Raw genomic sequence first — 17,515 nt, 5'->3', positions numbered from 1 at the left:
CCAACTCAATAAAAGAAATTAACAATAGTGTTACCTGAAAATAGAAAAGGAAATAACTAGATTATTGCAGATTGGATCTACCAAGGGAGGGAGTTTTGTGAATAAAACAATCAAACCATACAAAAAAAGTATTTTTGAAAGTTTGGAGATCCATAAATGTTCTGTTATTGCTCAAATGAGTTGGAAAGTCGAACAACTAAAGTTTAGTTATTGCCAAGTAAATGGCTACAATAATTAACAACATTAAGTCTGAAATCATTAATGCAATTTCACTACTTTTAAGAAATGTGAACACTTACCACGTGACAGGGCAGTAGTAATATCCTCTGTGGGCATAACGTAATCATCAATGAAGTTCACATTGCACAAGTTGCCTGAACAGCAGCAAAATCTTGAATTGTTTCGTGCAGCTGATGGTTTGTCAGCAATGCATTTTGTCTGAATGCAGTCACTCTTCCCAGAAACCTCCCAACAACCTGAAAGAAATGTTTAGTTATAGTTCACCTTTTCATCAGACACCAGTCGTATTAGGTTACAATAACAACTAAACGTCTATATCCGTAGGACCAAATTAAGGAGCAGATCTCCACGGTCATGGAATTTGTCAGTACATGAAATTACAACATAAAAGATATAACAAATAAAATAATATGTTTATGAACCCAAAGAAAGGCAAGCCATAAGTTAATGTAAGCACAATCAACAATACAACACAGGAGTCAACTTAATTTTTCAAGGAACTCCTCGACAAAATAGAAGGAGTTACCCACAAGGAAACTCTTCAGTTTTGATTTGAAAGTGTGTGGATTACAGCTAATATTTTTGAATTCTTGTGGTAGCTTTTTGAAAATTGATGCAGCGGTATACTGCACACCATTCTGCAGTAGAGTCAAGGAAGTGCGCTACAAATGCAGATTAGATTTCTGCCAAGTATTAACTGAGTGAAAGCCGCTAATTCTTGGGAATAAGCTGACATTGTTAACAAAAAATTACAGTAAAGAGAGGCCAATGTCAGAACACCCAGACTAGCAAACAGGGGTTGACAAGAGGTTCACAAACTTGCACCACTTATTATCCAACGTATCCATTTCTAAGTCAAAAATATCCTTTGAGAATTGGAAGAGTTACCCCAAAATATAATACCATACAACATAAGCAAATGGACATGAAAAGTAGTCTACTTTGCTTATTTTCAAGTATCACTTACTTCAGATATCGCTACATGTATATAGTAACACCAAATTTCTACGACTAATTGCCTTCTCATTTTCTACATTTCTCAATCAATTCAGTCACTGCCTATATGTTATCAATTTATACTGTGCTTACTTCATAATTAAATCTTACAGCAAAAACACTCATCCCATTCTGGAGTGCTATACCAGGAAGGAAGATTAAACCTAAACACTTTGTCAATGATGAGGTCAACAGAGATGGAGTGCAAGCTCATGTTGAATGAGAACGTGGAAAGATATCAGCTATGTCCTCTCCAAGGGCAACATCCTGGTATTTGCCTTAAGCAATTTAGAAAGACCACAAAAAAACCTAAACGGGATGGTCATATGGGGATTTGAGCACTAGTCTTTGCAATTCAGTATATTAACCACTGCACCACCTCCCCCAGTGGCTATATGAGCAGCAGCAATTCCTGCTGTTGTCAGCTTGTAGGTTTCCCTGAATTTTACACCAGACAAATGAAATGAATCACAAGTTTCAGTGAAGTGCACAAAGATCTCATAGAATGTGTATTACGGTGCCGTTGGTAAATTCTGTGCAGATATGTTCATAGTGGGTTAAACAGCAAGTCTGCAGTGTCATAATTAAAACTGAAAAGTACTTAATTTACAGTCACAATGTAATCTTTTATGTTTTTCAACAATCCATACCAGTGCTTATGCAGTTAATAGACTCACAGGGATGGGAAGTACATGGTGGAAGAGAATTCTAGTAACAAAAACAACTAAATATAATTGAAACTGAGACCTGCCACATGAAAGGTTCCTCTGCAGAGAAAGTGCTTCATGAGAAGGGCGCAAGGTACAAAACAAGGGCCCTACCCTCTCCCCTTATTAACAAGTATGGAGTGTTATCTGAAACTGACAGTGAATCTTAACAAATGTGACACACTCCTGCCATTACAGAGCCTTCACCATCACATTCCAAGTCAAAAAAGATGAAGATGGATAGGGATATATTTCTGGTTGGGAGTTCAAACATATGGTTAATAATGGGGTCCTTCAGGGAAACAGCAGCAAGGGATGGGGAGGAGGAGCATTTGCATTCAGTTTGTGTGTCCAGTGAACTCATTCAGTCATATTGTGGCAGATTGTACCCTGATCTGAGATCATATTTGATTCCTTCCTATGATTGGCAGAGATGGTAAAGCAACTGACCTCGATTATGTGATATCAACTGTGTGCATATTATAATGAGGGCAAGTGGAAGGCCCTAACCAGAGGCTAGTGATTTTGTGACCCATGCAAGTGTCAATGTTAACACCACAACATCGGCAACTACGACTGAAATGAGCACGTGACTGCACTGGATGTTGGCGCAGTGACAGAGCGTTGCATGGACATGAAGGCTATCAGTGGCACCAATGTTACTGTCCAGTCACTTGCAGATGAGAGAGGAACTGAATTTCAGAGTAGCAAAGCAAAAGCAGAAATGCGTAGCTCTGTTTTCAAACGTTCCTCTACAAAGGAAAATCAAAGAGAATTGCTCCAATTTAGTTCTTGTACCACTGGAAAGATGAGTGAAATAAGTTTCAGTGTCAGTGGCGTTGAAAAACAGCTGACATCATTTAAACTGAAGAAAGCTCCAGGGTCGTATGGAATGCCTATCAAATTCTATATGAATTTTTGACTGAGTAATCCCCTCTTTCTAACTATAATCTGTCGCTGAACCTGTGAACAAAAAACTGTGCCCAGCAGTTCAAAGAAAGAACAGGTCACATCCGTTTACAAGACGGATGGTAGGCACTTCCACAGAACTGCTGTCCAATATCCTTCACACCGACTTCTTACAGAATGTTAGAATATATTCTGAGCTCAAATATAATGAGGTATCTCTAACAGAATGACATATTCCATGACAACCAGCATCGATCGTGTGAAACCCAACTCACACTTCTCTCATATAACGTATTGAAAGTTTTGGATGGAGGCAGTCAGGCTCATGCAGTATTTCTTGATTTCCAAAAAGCATTTGACTCCGTACCACATATATGCTCATTACCAAAAGTATGGTATTTTGGGGTAACAAGCAAAATATGTGACTGGATTGATAATTTTTTGGTAGGGACGACGTAGCAAGTTACCTAGGATGGAGAGTCATTGACAGATGTAGAAGTAACTTCGAGTGTGCCTCAGGGAAGTGCGTTAGCGCCCTTGTTGTTCATGTTGTCTATTAATGATCTTGTGAACAATATTGATAGTAATATCGCACTTTTTGCAGATGATTCAGTTATCTATAATGAAGCACTGTCTGAAAGAAGCAGCATAAATATTCAGTCAGATCTTGATAAGATTTCAAAGTGGTACAATTATCGACAACTTGCTTTAAATGTTCAGAAATGTAGAATTGTGCACTTCATACAACGAGAAAAAGCAGCAGTATCCTATGACTATGATATAAGTCAAAGCTGGAATTGGTCAACTCATACAAATACCTGGGTGTAACACTTTGTAGAGCTACGAAATGGAATGATCACATTGGCTTAGTCGGGGGTAAAGCATGTGGTAGATTTCGGTTTATTGATAGCATACTGGAGAAATCCAATCAGTCTACAAAGGAAATTGCTTACAAATCACTCGTGTGACCCATCCTAGAATACTGCTCAAGTGTGTGGGACCCATACTGCGTAGGACTAACAGGAGCGGTAGAAAGTTTTCTGTTCGAAAGCCGTACAGCCCAGTATCGGCACGCCAATCAGGAAAAATTGTCGTGAGTAATGAGGCAATCATCCCACCGATGACGATACCCGTTTGGTAAAAACACCGTGTTCTGCTGCGTGAAGAAGTCCGTAACTGCCTGCTGTGCGTCTGCGTCTGACAGGAATCGTCGCCGCTTCAAGGGGTTTATTATGGGACGGGAAGCATGATAATCGCATGGGAAAAGATCAGGACCATAGGGCGGGTGCTCAAGGGTCTCCCACTTGAGCGAGGCTGAGGCTGGCTTCCCAGATCGACTGGTGACTTGTGTCAAATCGTGACCAGCATGGAACTTTGCGCACAATTCCACAACTGTGGTTTTCGACAGACACGAGATATTCTGCCTCACACACGTTCTTCATTTTCGGGTGGATGTCTACTGGCATTTGTCCTTCGGCACCCAAGAAAAGAATAACAGCACGTTGGTCCTGTTTGGATGCATTTGGTAATAACATCGTCATAGTTAACATTTCTGCAATTACCACATGCACGATGGAAAGACACAAATGACACACAAATCCCCTGCCTACCTGTTGGTACTTACATACCCGCATCAGAGTCACGCTATGTTGCATATAAGCTGCAGCAACACCTTCAAACGGAAACTTTTTAATCGACCCTTACAGAATGTATACAGAGTAGGATAGCAAGAATGGTCACAGGTTTACGTAATCCATGGGATAGTGGCCGGCCGGAGTGGCCGAGTGGTTCTAGGCACTTCAGTCTGGAACCGCGCGACCACTACAGTCGCAGGTTCGAATCCTGCCTCGGGCATGGATATGTGTGAAGTCCTTAGGTTAGTTAGGCTTAAGTAGTTCTAAGTTCTAGGGGACTGATGACTGCAGATGTTAAGTCCCATAGTGCTCAGAGCCATTTTGAACCATGGGACAGTGCCACAGAGATACTGAAGGAACTGACCAGGTACTCTCTTGAAGACAGATTTAAATGGGGCTTCTGAGGTCGTATATCCAACTGTATACAGTCCTTTCTCTCCCCACGCTGTTTTAAATAGCGAATCGGCAATGTCATGCCTGACAACTTTGAACAAGAAAATGGTGTCTTTTACGGTACTGATTTAAGTGTGATGTCTTTCCCATACCTGTTAATAGTGCAGACGAATGTTCGTTGTTTGTAGACGTCACGTCTGTCTTCTGTTCCTTCTCCAACTTTGCAACAACCTGTCAATTGCAATTGACAATTATAAGACTGGGGGAATGGATACAGAAAACTGAGACGTCTGTGTGTGTCCTTTACAAACGTTCACAGTCTGTTACTAAGTTTCCTAACAAAGGACACTGACTTTTACTCGTATTTTACACGAACAGTGGCATTTTTGAGCCTCTTATTTGACTTCAAGCTTACGTGGTGGCCAAAACTAAGAAAGCACGGTTCCTAAAGGCACTACATATATCAAAAAGCTTCAGTTCATGTTGAGCAAGACACCCACTTAAAAATGTTAAACGTGGTGCGCCATGAAGGAATTAGTGTGGTGACTGAGCATTTCAGGACCAGCCCCATTCAGAACATCTGTCCTGAAGCCAGTCAGTCGCCACATAACACCAGGCAGCGTCTCTCTCAGGAGAGTCAAGCCTGAAAAACCATATCCACACTGTGGACACCTGCACACTGTACCTTGCTCACCCACCAATGGAACGACTTTTCAGCAGCCCATCGAGTAATGAGGCCTTTTGGGACCCTCACAAAGGACTGTCTTTCAGAGATGGATGTGACTCACTTCAATGTTTTACACCAAAGCGGAAGTAGATCTCCCAACTGGTTTTTTAAGGGGCGCAGCTTATTTTAAATTTGGAAAAATTAAAGAAAGCAGTGCACTCCGGATTAAAGTTTTAGGTCTATTTTTTATAATATTTAATATAGGCACCACGGTTCGACACAAGGTAACTCCGGTGGCTGTTCAGTCGTTTTCCCCCACAATGCCTTCAGGAGTGGGGCTTCCAATTAATATACTGCACTTAGCCTAAAACTGGATGCTATCCTAAATGCACTGGAGCAGCTGAGTCGACATCAAAGAAAGTTTCTCATCTGTTCTGAGTCCCTTACTGCCTTATAATCGTTGCAGCAGGTGTAACCCAGTGAGAAAATGACCTAAACCTTAATGGACACCTAATATTTCAACAGCGGGGGAGGTATTTTCTGGTGGGTAGGGCTACTAGGCACGTGGAAATCTAGGGGAACGAGCAATCGGATCAAGCAACCAAGTCTACATCTACATATATATTCCGCAAACCACCGAACGGTCCATGGCGGAGGATACCCTGTACCACTCCTTGTCATTTCCTCTCCTGTTCCACTCGCAATCAAAGTGGTGAAAAATGACATATGCCTCCGTATGACCCCTAATTTCTCATATCTTATCTTCGTGGTCCTTACGCAAAATGTATGTTGATGGCAGAAGAATTGTTCTGCAGTCAACTTCAAATGCCGGTTCTCTAAATTTAATCAATTGCGTTCCTCGAAAAGGAAATCGCCTTCCCTCCAGAGATTGCCATTTGAGTTTCGGAAGCAAACCTAGCACCCTGTCTCTGAATTGCTTCGATTCTTCCTTTAACCTGACCTTGTGCGGATCCCAAACACGCGACCAGTACTCTATTAGGTCACACTAACGTCCTATATGCGGTCTCCTCCTCAGATGAACCACACTTTACTAAAATTCTCCCAATTAATCGAAGTCGACCATTCGCCTTCCATACCACGATCCTCACACGCTCGTTCCATTTCATATCGCTTTGTAACGTTACGCCCAGTTATTTAAACGACGTGTGACTGTAACATGCAGGATACTACTATTGCTGTGTTCGAACATTTCGGGTTTTTCCTACTCATCCTCATTAACTTACATTTTTCTACATTTACAGCTTGCTGCCATTCATCACATCAACTAGGAATTTTGTCTAACTCATCTTTTATTCTCCAACAGTAATTGAACTTCGACACCTTCCCGTACACCACCGCATCACCAGCAAATGGCGCATGGTAGTCCACCCTGCCCGCCAGATATGCTTCTCAGAAATCTATAATCTGCCCGTTGTTTTCCAGCTATAGTTCGCAGTACATCAAGTGAGAGAAGGGCAAGATGAGTTTCACACTTGCGATGCTTTCTAAAACCGTGTTCATTCGATCTCTACGAAATTTATTACGTTCGAGCTCAGAATATGATCTAGAATTCCGCAGAAAACCGATGTTAAAGGAGCACGAAGTGGCGCAATGTGCCATTCCCCTGCACGCTGACATCTCGTCTCGAGTGAGAGAGCCTTGAAACTGTGGGAGGAGGTGGAACCAACACTGAGCAACAACAGGCTACAGATGATGAAGCCAATTATTCGGCTAAGATGTACTTCATACTAGTCACTGGCAGGATATATTCATCTTGATTCGGCTCGAAATAAGATACTATCCCAGGAACACTTCGTTTCATACTCTGGCAAGAGATGCCAACGGTGTAAAAATCACTGTACAGCACATACTAAATGAGCGCGTTTTCTATTTTGACGAGTGAGAAGAAGCAAATTTATTTGGGTACCTGCCATCTATTTTAACTGACGAAACGGGTGTAGTGAAACTTTTAAAATATTGTGTAGTGTCTAGATTCCAATCTAAGCTTTTAGGTTGCAGACTTCAGTATGTTGCAGTGATCAGCTAGCCTCATTTATCACTTGTATTACTTTTGATCTTTCCATTGGTTTTCTTTTCTTTTTTTATAGAAAGATATACAATGATAGCAAACATGTTTTACGTATATCCGTGATTGCGTGCGCGTGACACAGATACGTAAACCGGCAGAAAACGGCGCTGGGGTCGGCAACGCCTATATAAGACAAGTGTCTAGCGCACTCGTTAGATCGGTTACTGCTACTAAAATGACAGGTTATCAAGATTTAAGCGAGTTTGAACGTGGTGTCGTAGTCGGCGATGTAGTGGGGATTTTCCCGTACGACCATTCCACGAATGTGCCGTGAATATCAGGAATCCGGTAAAACATCAAATCTCCGACATCGCTGCGGTCGGAAAAAGAACCTGCAAGAACGGGACCAACGACGGCTGAAGAGAATCGTTCAACGCGAGAGAAGTGCAACCCTTCTGCAAATTGCTGCAAATTTCAAAACGGGGTCATCAACAAGCGTCAGCGTGCGAACCATTCAACGAATCATCATCGATATGGGCTTTCGGAGCCGAAGGCCCACTCGTGTACCCTTGATGACTGCACGACACAAAGCTTAACGCCTCACCTGGGCCCATGAACACTGACATTGGACTACTGACATTGGACTGTTGATCATTGGAAAAATGCTGCCTGGTCTGACGAGTTTCGTTTCAAATTGTATTGAACGGATGGACGTGTACAGGATGGAGACAACCTCATGAATCCGTGGAACCTGCATGTCAGCAGGGGATTGTTCAAGCTGGTGGAGGCTCTGTAATGGTGAGGGGCGTCTGCAGTTGGAGTGATATGGAGCCTCTGATACGTCTATATACGACTCTGACACGTGACATCTGCGTAAGCATCCTGTCTGATCATCTGCAGCCATTCATGGCCATTGTGCACTTGACGGACTTGGGCAATTCCACCAGAACAATGCGACACCCCACACGTCCAGAATTGCCACAGAGTGGCTCCAGGAACACCCTTCTGAGTTTAAACACTTCCGCTGGCCATCAAACTGCCAGACATGAACTTTATTGAGCACATCTTGGATGTCTTGCAACGTGCTGTTCACAAGAGATCTCCACCTCCTCGTACTCCTACGGATTTATGGACAGCCGTGCAGGATTCATGGTGTCCATTCCCTCCAGCACTACTTCAGACATTAGCTGAGGTCATGCCATGTCGTGTTGCGGCATCTCTGGGTGTTCGCGGGGGCCCTACACGATATAAGGCAGTTGTACCAGTTTCTCTGGCTCTTCAGTGTAATTTAAGCTTGTAGTTACAGCAGACTCACAATTTTATCGACAGGTCCTCCTTTTAAATTATACCCATATCACAGATGTAAGCCTCAGCACAATTCGTGCGCATTGCGACCGTCTGTCGAAGCATAAGTTGGAAAAAAAAAGGAACAAGAAAATGAAGGTATCAGTTTGCGTTACACAACTGAGTTTCAGGGCAAGTCAGCTGTCTTCCAGTGTGGCAAGTTCGCGAACGTCGGCTCTTTCAATAAGCTGTCAATTAGGGCCGTTCTGGAATTGTAATTAAAAGAAAACTTACACCCCACATCTCTAAATAACACTATTTATTTTTATGGCTTCCTGATCGCTTCGGATAAAAACCTAGTTGAACCAGCGCCAGTAAAATACATTAATATTCGCTTCCCAGTCGTGAGAGGGAAGTCTTCCTATTTTTCACATTCACATGGAGGCCTCTCTGGGTACAATCACCGAGATGATTTAAAACACTGCAAAATTTACATGAAACAATTTATTTGGTGCATTTGTTCCGTGGTGGTTATGTAATTTTAAAATAAGCACTTTTATCTTAAGGAGCAACGGTAGATAATCTGCCAACATCCAGAGGTAAGAATGTGCCTCTCTGGTACAACAATCGCTTTGAGTTACTCTGCTCACATCTGAAATGACCTCGTGCTGGTCTCGCGCTAGTGAACAACGGCACCGAAGGCTGCATGAAACCGCTACTACGACTCACAGCCGCCAGACGGACAGTGTCTCACTTAGCTTACGTATAAAGTTTGTTCTGCGCCTGACGATAGGGAGGCTAATATGTTCATGATGACCCGCATGTACGGTTTTCAAGTATGAAGACCAAGGTGGCCCATATATTGTTCTATCACAATCGAACCGTGAAAAGCCAAATGCTTCATTGTAATTAACAAAGCCTGTAATTGAGGCTTTTAAGAATTATGATGCAACCTCAGTCCCTTTCTTTTACTTTGCTTTACTTTTAGCAGCCTGAAAGTTTCTTATCGTGTGAAATCCACGAATTTTAGAGGGTGAGATTTAAAACAACACCTCTCCAACTCACTACAAGGTACAACTTGCGACAATTAAGGTTAAAATGTTTTTATTTCGAGAAGACAATTATAAACCGGTGTTCTTACCCTATTCTTCCAGTCTACTGCGTGGTAATTATAGGGATGGAAACCAGAAAAGAATCGATCAAAATTTCGGAGCACTGGAATGATCTTACTGTGGGTGGTATGGGTACGATGTTTGATGCAATGGCAATAAGAAGCCATATTTAAAACGCTATCACGATGGACGCCATTCTCCTGGAGATGTCGGTAAGAGAATGTTTCACCAACTCTGTAACGACAGCAGTTAGGAAGGACTATCAACGTGGAAAACCGTACATGTCGGCCCCATACAAACTTGACCTAAAATGTTCCTTACGTGGTGTCGTCCGCTTTCTCTACGCAAATAAATCCATCATGCAATTTATATTCACTCTGCCTATTATTACAGAAATCCCTTCATATACACTCATGCTCATAAATTAAGGATAACTGCAGAATGTGGTGCCACACAATGTGGCACTACACAAAACTGGCGCTAATAGCATAGGCACATAGGGAACACACACGACAGCGATCTGTAAGTCCACGGTATTGGTGATAAGGTGAGAAAATCGTCCCGAAACACATGTGCTACAAAACACCACTGTTTCCTGTGAATGTACCCCGACATCTATATGGGATATGGTCACCATGTACACGTACACAGGCCGAACAACGGGTTGGCATCTTCTCGATCAGGTTGTCGAGCACCAGTGCCTGTCGGAGCTCCTGAAGTGTCCTAAGGGTTTGAAAACGTGCAGCGATACGTCGACCGAGAGCATCCAGGACGTGCTCGATGGGGTTTAGGTCTGGAGAACAGGCAGGCCACTCCATTCGCCTGATATCTTCTAATTCAAGGTACTCCTCCACGATGGCAACTCGGTGGGGCCTTGCGTTATCATCCATCAGGAGGAAGGTGGGACCCACTGCACCCCTGGAAAGGCGGACATACTGGTGTAAAATGACGTCCCGAGACACCTGACCTGTTACAGTTGCTCTGTCAAAGACATGGAGGGGTGTACGTGCACCAATCATAATCCCACCCCACACCATCAAACCACGACCTCCATACAGGTCCCTTTCAAGGACATTAAGGGGTTGGTATCTGGTTCCTGGTTCACACCAGATCAAAACCCGGCGATAATCACTGTTCAGACTATACCTGGACTTGTCCTTGAACATAATTATGTACTGCGTTCTTGACACCAGGCTTTACGGGCTCTCCTGTGACCAGGGGTCAGTGGAATGGACCTTTCAGGTCTCCAGGCGAATAAACCATGTCTGTTCAGTCGTGTGTAGACTGTGTGTCTGGAGATAACTGTTCCAGTGGCTGCGGCAAGCCCGACCAAGGCTACCTGCAGTACTCCGTGGTCGTCTGCGGGCACTGATGGTGAGATATCGGTCTTCTTGTGGTGTTTTACACTGTAGACGACCCGTACTGTAGCGCCTGGACATGTTTCCTGTCTGCTGGAATCGTTGCCATAATCTTGAGATCACACTTTGTTGCACACGGACGGCCCATCTACGACCTGCTGTGTCTGTCCAGCCTCCAATCGCCCTAGTATTCTACCCCTCATAACGTCATCAATGTATGTTCTTTGAGCCATTTTCAACACACAGTCACCATTAGCACGTCTGAAAACGTCTGCACACTTACTCGCTGCACCGTACTCTGACGTGCACCAACACACCTCTGCGTATGTGGACTGTTGCCAACGCCACCGTGCGACGACCGCAGGTTAAATGCACCGCATGCTCATGCCCCGAGGTGATTTCACCATGTATCAGCATTATCCTTAATTTATGAGCATGAGTGTAGTACCTAAAACAGGCTGTGACGAGGCCACATTTCCACAATGCGTTTTTAGAGGATCTGCTATTTATCTACAGCTACAGTCCGTTTATACCACAATAGGCGGGTTCCGGTCATACTACAGAAGGCCTCTGCTGAAACTGACCAGAGCACTAACTACTACACGGTCCAGTCACTATACTGTGCCCATCGTGACGTCAACGTGCAATAACCACTCTCAGACGGCAGGGGGAAGCACTAGCAGTATAGGGTATATGGGGAGGAAACGGATAACAGTGTAGTCGTTGTAGCGCGGAAACGGAGAAATTTATCTGACGTCCAAAAGGGCATGATCTTGATTACTGCTTTTCGGGCCATAGGTGGAAGCACTTCCGAAACAGCTAAGTTTCTTAACTATTGGCACGGTGGCATGGTTAAAGCATACTGTGCATGGCAAAATGTAAAGTGCAAATGATGTAAGTGATATGTGGTAATAAACGTAGGCGAAAGAACGCCGGAAATCGGCCAGCTGGAGCATGGAGACTAATGAGCACATCTCCAGGATCACAAGCATGGCCTAACAGCGCTGGAAATCATCACTGAAGTTGCTTCACAAATAAAAGAAGCGAAACGCATATGGCAATAAACAAACTGCCTTTCACTTGGTTGCACAAATGGAACATCCCTCCGTGAACCAAGATATGCATCTGAGAGCGTGTGGTCCCATTACGTTCTGGAAAAACCGTGATATCCCCTCTCGATCCACTTCTACATACAGGGTGTTTCAAAAATGACCGGTATATTTGAAACGGCAATAAAAACTAAACGAGCAGCGGTAGAAATACACCGTTTGTTGCAATATGCTTGGGACAACAGTACATTTTCAGGCGGACAAACTTGCGAAATTACAGTAGTTACAATTTTCAACAACAGATGGCGCTGCAAGTGATGTGAAAGATATAGAAGAGAACGCAGTCTGTGGGTGCGCCATTCTGTACGTCGTCTTTCTGCTGTAAGCGTGTGGTGTTCACAACGTGCAAGTGTGCTGTAGACAACATGGTTTACTCCTTAGAACAGAGGATTTTTCTGGTGTTGGAATTCCACCGCCTAGAACACAGTGTTGTTGCAACAAGACGAAGTTTTCAACGGAGGTTTAATGTAACCAAAGGACCGAAAAGCGATACAATAAAGGATCTGTTTGAAAAACGTGACGGATGAACGTGCTGGAAAGGTAGGGCGACCGCGTACGGCAACCACAGAGGGCAACGCGCAGCTAGTGCAGCAGGTGAGCCAACAGCGGCCTCGGGTTTCCGTTCGCCGTGTTGCAGCTGCGGTCCAAATGACGCCAACGTCCACCTATCGTCTCATGCGCCAGAGTTTACACCTCTATCCATACAAAATTCAAACGCGGCAACCCCTCAGCGCCGCTACCATTGCTGCACGAGAGACATTCGCTAACGATATAGTGCACAGGATTGATGACGGCGATATGCATGTGGGCAGCATTTGGTTTACTGACGAAGCTTATTTTTACCTGGACGGCTTCGTCAATAAACAGAACTGGCGCATATGGGGAACCGAAAAGCCCCATGTTGCAGTCCCATCGTCCCTGCATCCTCAAAAAGTACTGGTCTGGGCCGCCATTTCTTCCAAAGGAGTCATTGGACCATTTCTCAGATCCGAAACGATTACTGCATCACGCTATCTGGACATTCTTCGTGAATTTGTGGCGGTACAAACTGCCTTAGACGACACTGCGAACACCTCGTGGTTTATGCAAGATGGTGCCCGGCCACATCGCACGGCCGACGTCTTTAATTTCCTGAATGAATATTTTGATGATCGTGTGATTGCTTTGGGCTATCCGAAACATACAGGAGGCGGCGTGGATTGGCCTCCCTATTCGCCAGACATGAACCCCTGTGACTTCTTTCTGTGGGGACACTTGAAAGACCAGGTGTACCGCCAGAATCCAGAAACAATTGAACAGCTGAAGCAGTACATCTCATCCGCATGTGAAGCCATTCCGCCAGACACGTTGTCAAAGGTTTCGGGTAATTTCATTCAGAGACTACGCCATATTATTGCTACGCATGGTGGATATGTGGAAAATATCGTACTATAGAGTTTCCCAGACCGCAGCGCCATCTGTTGTTGAAAATTGTAACTACTGTAATTTCGAAAGTTTGTCCGCCCGAAAATGTACTGTTGTCCCAAGCATATTGCAACAAACGGTGTATTTCTATCGCTGCTCGTTTAGTTTTTATTGCCGTTTCAAATATACCGGTCATTTTTGAAACACCCTGTACATACCCTACAGGCTACCGTACGGTGCATGGGAGAGTGCACCACGTACCGTTACTAGTAATTTCCTTTCCTGTTCCACTTGCAAATCGAGCGAGGAAAAGACGACTGTCCGCAGGCCTCCGTATAACCCTAATTTATCTCATATTCCTGGTCCTTATGTGAAATGTACATAGGCGGCAATACAATCGATTTGCAGTCGGCCTCAAATGCTGGTTCTCTACATTTCCGCAATAGTGCCTCACGAAAAAAGCATCGTATTCTCTCCTCAGATTTTCATTTAAGTTCATCAACCATCTATGCAATACCTGCGCGCTGATCAAACCTACCGATAACAATCCTTCAACACGCTGTTTTTTATACTCTGAGGTGACAAAAGTCATAGGATACCTCATAACAACGTGATGGACCTCCTTTTGCAGGGTGTAGTTCCGTAACTTGACGTGGCATGGACGCAACAAGTCGCCGCAAGTCCCTGTCGAAATATAGAACCATACTGCCTCTATAGTCGTCCATAATTGCGAATGTGTTGCCGGAACAGGATGTTGTGCACCTCTCGATTATGTCCCATAAACGTTCGATGAGATTCATGTCGAGTGATATGGGTGGCCAAATCATTCGCTCAAATTGTCTAGAATGTTCTTCAAATCAATCGCGAACAAATATCGTTGTTTGGGAACATGAAGTCCATGAATGGCTGCAAATGGTCTCCATGTGGCCGAACATAATCATTTGCAGGCAACGATTGGTTCAGCTGGACCAGAGGACCCAGTCCATTCCATGTAAACACAACCCACACCTTTATAGAGCCACCATAAGCTTTCACAGTGCGTTGTTGACAACTTGAGCAATGGCTTCGTGCGATCTGCACCACATTAGAATCCTACCATCAACTCTTACCAAATGAAACAGGGACTCATCTGACTAGGCCACTGTTTTCCAGTCGTCTGTGGTCCATCCAATATGGTCAAGAGCCCAGGAGAGGCGTTTCACGCGATGTCGTGCTGTTAGCAAAGGCACTCGCGTCGGTCGTCTGCTGTCATAGCCCATTAACGCCAAATTTGGCCGCACTGTCCTAACAGCTACGTTCGTCGTACGTCCCACACTGATTTCTGCGGTTATTTCACGCAGTGTTGCTAATCTGTTTACACTGACAACTGTAAGCAAACGGCGCTGCTCTTGGTCGTTAAGTGAAGGCCCTCGGCCACTGCACTATCTGCGATGAGAGGTAATGTCTGAAATGTGGTATTCTCGGCACACTCTTGACACTGTGGATCTCGAAATATTGAATTTCCAAATGATTTCCAAAATGGAATGTCTCACGCGTCTAGCTCCAACTACCATTCCGCATGAGTCACCTGGGTACAAATGACGACTCAGCCAATGCACTGCCCTTTTATGCCTTGTGTATGCGACACTACCGCAATCTGTATATGTACAAATCGCTCTCTCATGACTTATCTCCTCAGTGTAGTCATGCTGAGAGGTCTGCACAGGATAGACTAGCGTCGAGAGCTGCATAAAATCAGTTTTTATTCTGAAAAAACAACAACTGCAACATACCTATTTTAATGGTCAGCACCAACATACTGAACAGTATCCTGATCATCACGTGAAGCACGTAAGCAAGAAAAAGTTTTAAAAAGGTTTGAAATTGTGCTTATAGTTTGTTGGAAGTCGCTAACTGCTGTCATTCTCAAATACTGGATAAATGAAGTTTCTAACTGTAATATTTGTCTTACTGTATTAAACTTTTAAACAAAATTATACCTCTTAATGAGTAGATAATGAGAGCATTTTACACTTTTGAATATGGTCAATAATTAACCAAAATATTGAAAATTATATTTTTGTTACCCCTGGAAGCCTTCACATAGGAAACGTGCAACTAGTATCGGATTTCTTCCGGGATACGCACTTAGTAATATAGACAGGAGTAAGAACACACCTGTCACTTGGTTCGTTACCGCGTTTGCCTCGCCTGAGCAGGAAGTAGTCCAAAAATGTTATTCCAGTTTACGATGTGAAGTCTTCTTCAAAAATAAAATTTTTTTAGACGTTAACATTACATTTTACATAAACTCAAAATAATACGTTCAAAAAAATATGAGCACATGCTGCTGGATAAGTGCTCAGTTCATCAGTGCTACGAGCCCCTGCGCGATTTTAAACCCTCCCTGTCTGTTACCTGTTTTGTTGTGATGGAAGAGATTTCCGGTTGTTTTTCTTTTAAGTGGTTTCAGAACGTAAGTAATTACAAGTTGTAGTCACTGTCTTACACCAAATGTTTTGTAATTAATTTGGTTTACAATGGTCCCGACTGTCGGTCCAGGAAGTGTGCTCTCATTTCCTAATTATGCCTAACCGTGGGCCCTAGTGAGGGGGAAGCGGCATCCTGCCTATTTCACAGTATATTTTACACAGCGGCTGTTCATTATAGTTCCATAGATGTAGCAGCTCTCGGCGCCGCCTACTGGCGCGCACTCTCTCCACGGCCTCGAAAGCCACTGCTGCTTTCTGTTATCTCCTGTCAGGCTCGTTACTCATCCCCAATAACTGCATGTAGCAAACCCCCGCGCTACGAGTTCCCATAGGGCATTCTGCATCAATGAAACTATAGTACAACCAAGCACGAATAATGATAATAGATTTTAAATTTTACTTAAGTGAAAATGATTTGTCACGGCAAGATATTATTTGTTGACGCTAGCTGCAAGGTAAGCTGCCAGTGTTTGGTTATTGGGATGACACTGGGATATTACTGCAACGAATGCAAATCAGGAGTCACGTCTATCTTTGTACCTATGCAAAAAAATATGCAATAAAGCTGGAGTTAAACAGTTTTTTAAAAATAATTCTTGCCACTACAGAGTCGGTTAACTTATAGGTTCACGAAAAAGTGAATAAACAAGAAAGAATGAAACTTTTTGGGAAAAATAATAAAGCGTAAAAAATTAAATACCATAAGAGATAAGAACAAGCACAAGACAAGGCAATTCCGGTTGGAACGAAGGAACAGTATAACGTACGAACTTTACTGTAAGAAATTAAGATTAAGAGTAATATATCAGACAAAATTTTGAGAAACCTCAGAAATTACAATGACCTGAAGAATAAGAGGAATTACAAACAGTCGAAGTAAAAATTAAGGTGATTAAAAAATGAACTACGAAAGAAGGTTAGCAAACAGGAAATCATGTCATATTGTGACAAGAAGACAAATCACATGTCTGCCGCAACGTAGTATTATCAGGTTGCCATACAGAAAGTCTTACATGAATTGCCATGTGCGGTGTCCTCACTTCTTCTTCTTCTTCTTCTTCTTCTTCTTCTTCTATTACTTCCTACTCCTCTGAACCTCAGAGTTAAAGTGGCGCTGGCCATACTAGCAGAATATTACAGTGTGCTGCCTTTCCTCACCTCCGTAGTCGAGCTCACAAATGCAGACTCGAGATGGAATTAAG

General features: G+C 43.4%; 1 protein-coding gene across 5 annotated transcripts in view; it reads right to left on the bottom strand.

Moving 5' to 3' along the window:
• The window catches only part of LOC124723103 (bone morphogenetic protein receptor type-2), a 371,581-nt gene that overhangs the window by 99,527 nt on the left and 254,539 nt on the right, over nucleotides 1-17,515 (bottom strand). For all 5 annotated transcript variants that reach the window (XM_047248280.1, XM_047248279.1, XM_047248282.1 and 2 more), the window contains one exon: nucleotides 300-476. In XM_047248280.1, coding sequence (XP_047104236.1) covers nucleotides 300-476 — 177 coding nt within the window. The remainder of the gene's footprint in view (nucleotides 1-299; nucleotides 477-17,515) is intronic.

The sequence above is a fragment of the Schistocerca piceifrons genome, chromosome X (genome assembly GCF_021461385.2).
Source record: "Schistocerca piceifrons isolate TAMUIC-IGC-003096 chromosome X, iqSchPice1.1, whole genome shotgun sequence".
Classification (NCBI taxonomy): domain Eukaryota; kingdom Metazoa; phylum Arthropoda; class Insecta; order Orthoptera; family Acrididae; genus Schistocerca; species Schistocerca piceifrons.
Note: the sequence above shows the minus strand (reverse complement) of the source record. Positions and strands in the feature narration are given on the sequence as shown.